Source organism: Pteropus alecto, unplaced genomic scaffold (genome assembly GCF_000325575.1).
Source record: "Pteropus alecto unplaced genomic scaffold, ASM32557v1 scaffold48, whole genome shotgun sequence".
In the NCBI taxonomy this organism is placed as follows: Eukaryota; Metazoa; Chordata; class Mammalia; order Chiroptera; family Pteropodidae; genus Pteropus; species Pteropus alecto.
Genome location: NW_006442110.1, coordinates 1356025 through 1357064, shown reverse-complemented (window position 1 = coordinate 1357064; position 1040 = coordinate 1356025). Strand labels below are relative to the sequence as shown.

At 63.1% G+C, this 1040-nt stretch overlaps 1 protein-coding gene across 1 annotated transcript in view; it reads right to left on the bottom strand.

The window, feature by feature from the left end:
• WDR86 (WD repeat domain 86) overlaps positions 1-1034 on the bottom strand; it is a gene marked incomplete at its 3' end in the record, with an annotated part of 12066 nt that extends 11032 nt beyond the window's left edge. Inside the window, exon 1 of the mRNA XM_025038999.1 lies at positions 867-1034. Coding sequence (XP_024894767.1) covers positions 867-1029 — 163 coding nt within the window. The remainder of the gene's footprint in view (positions 1-866) is intronic.
• Between the last annotated feature and the right edge of the window lie 6 nt (positions 1035-1040).

Below are 1040 nucleotides of genomic sequence, written 5' to 3'. Positions count from 1 at the left end.
GCCTCCTCTCCCCTCTGCCCTCCCTCCAGAGACCCCGCCTCTTCTCCGGCCTGCTCTCTGCAGCCCCCTCCCCCCATAGATGACCGCGGCCACCACCCCTGCCCGCAGGGCTCAGACAGCTAGGAGCCCCAGCCAGGGACTTGATATGATGTGACGGGGACCCATATATCCACCTCCGATGAGTAACTACACAAATATAAACCGATATGTATTTGTAAAACTTGTATAAAACTCCTGTTATTGCGTCCACTTTCCTAATGTGCTAAATTACAGATGACGAGGGCAGAAGAGGGCAGAGCAGGGCGGGGCGGAGGAATGAGAGCGGGGTTCGAATTTCAACTCTACCCCCCACTGGCTGTGCGACCCCGGCAAGTTACTTAACTCTGGGCCTCAGTTTCCCTGTCTGCACCTGCGGGATAACAGTCGTGTGAGGACTGTATGTACACTGTCGTGCTTGGTACTGCCACACCTAACAAGCCCTGGTTGCTACCCTGACTGCCCCGGGAGATATGTCTGGTCAAAGGTGACCCGCCAGGGGGTGGGACCAGGGAAGGCGCTGGCGAGCTGAAGCGGCATAGGTGTGATTTCTTTTTGTTCGTTAAAACTTTTGTAATGGAAATGATTTCACGCAGCGGGTTGACAAGTGATCTTCGCCCCCGTAGAGGGCGCCCCTTGGCCCACTGACCCCGATCGCAGCCAGCTCTGCGCCCCGGCGCTACCCCACCCAGCACCCCTCCCACCCGCGTGCGCCCGGCTGGTCGGATGTGGGCCGGGGTGGCTGGGGGCTGGATTCCGGGGACGGGGTCTGCGGGAGGAAGAGCCGAGGCGGGCGGCACGCGAGCGGAGGAGCCAGCGGGAGCGCGTACCTTGCAGCAGGGCGCAGCACTGGCCGTCCGCCGCGCTCCACAGCCGGGCCGTGCCGTCCTCGCTGCCCGTGAGCAGGCGCTGGCCGTCCGGACTCAGGCTGAGCCAGTTGATGCCCCCGCGGTGCTCCGCGCAGACCCTCAGCGCCGACCCGCCGCCTCCCATCCTGCCGGCGG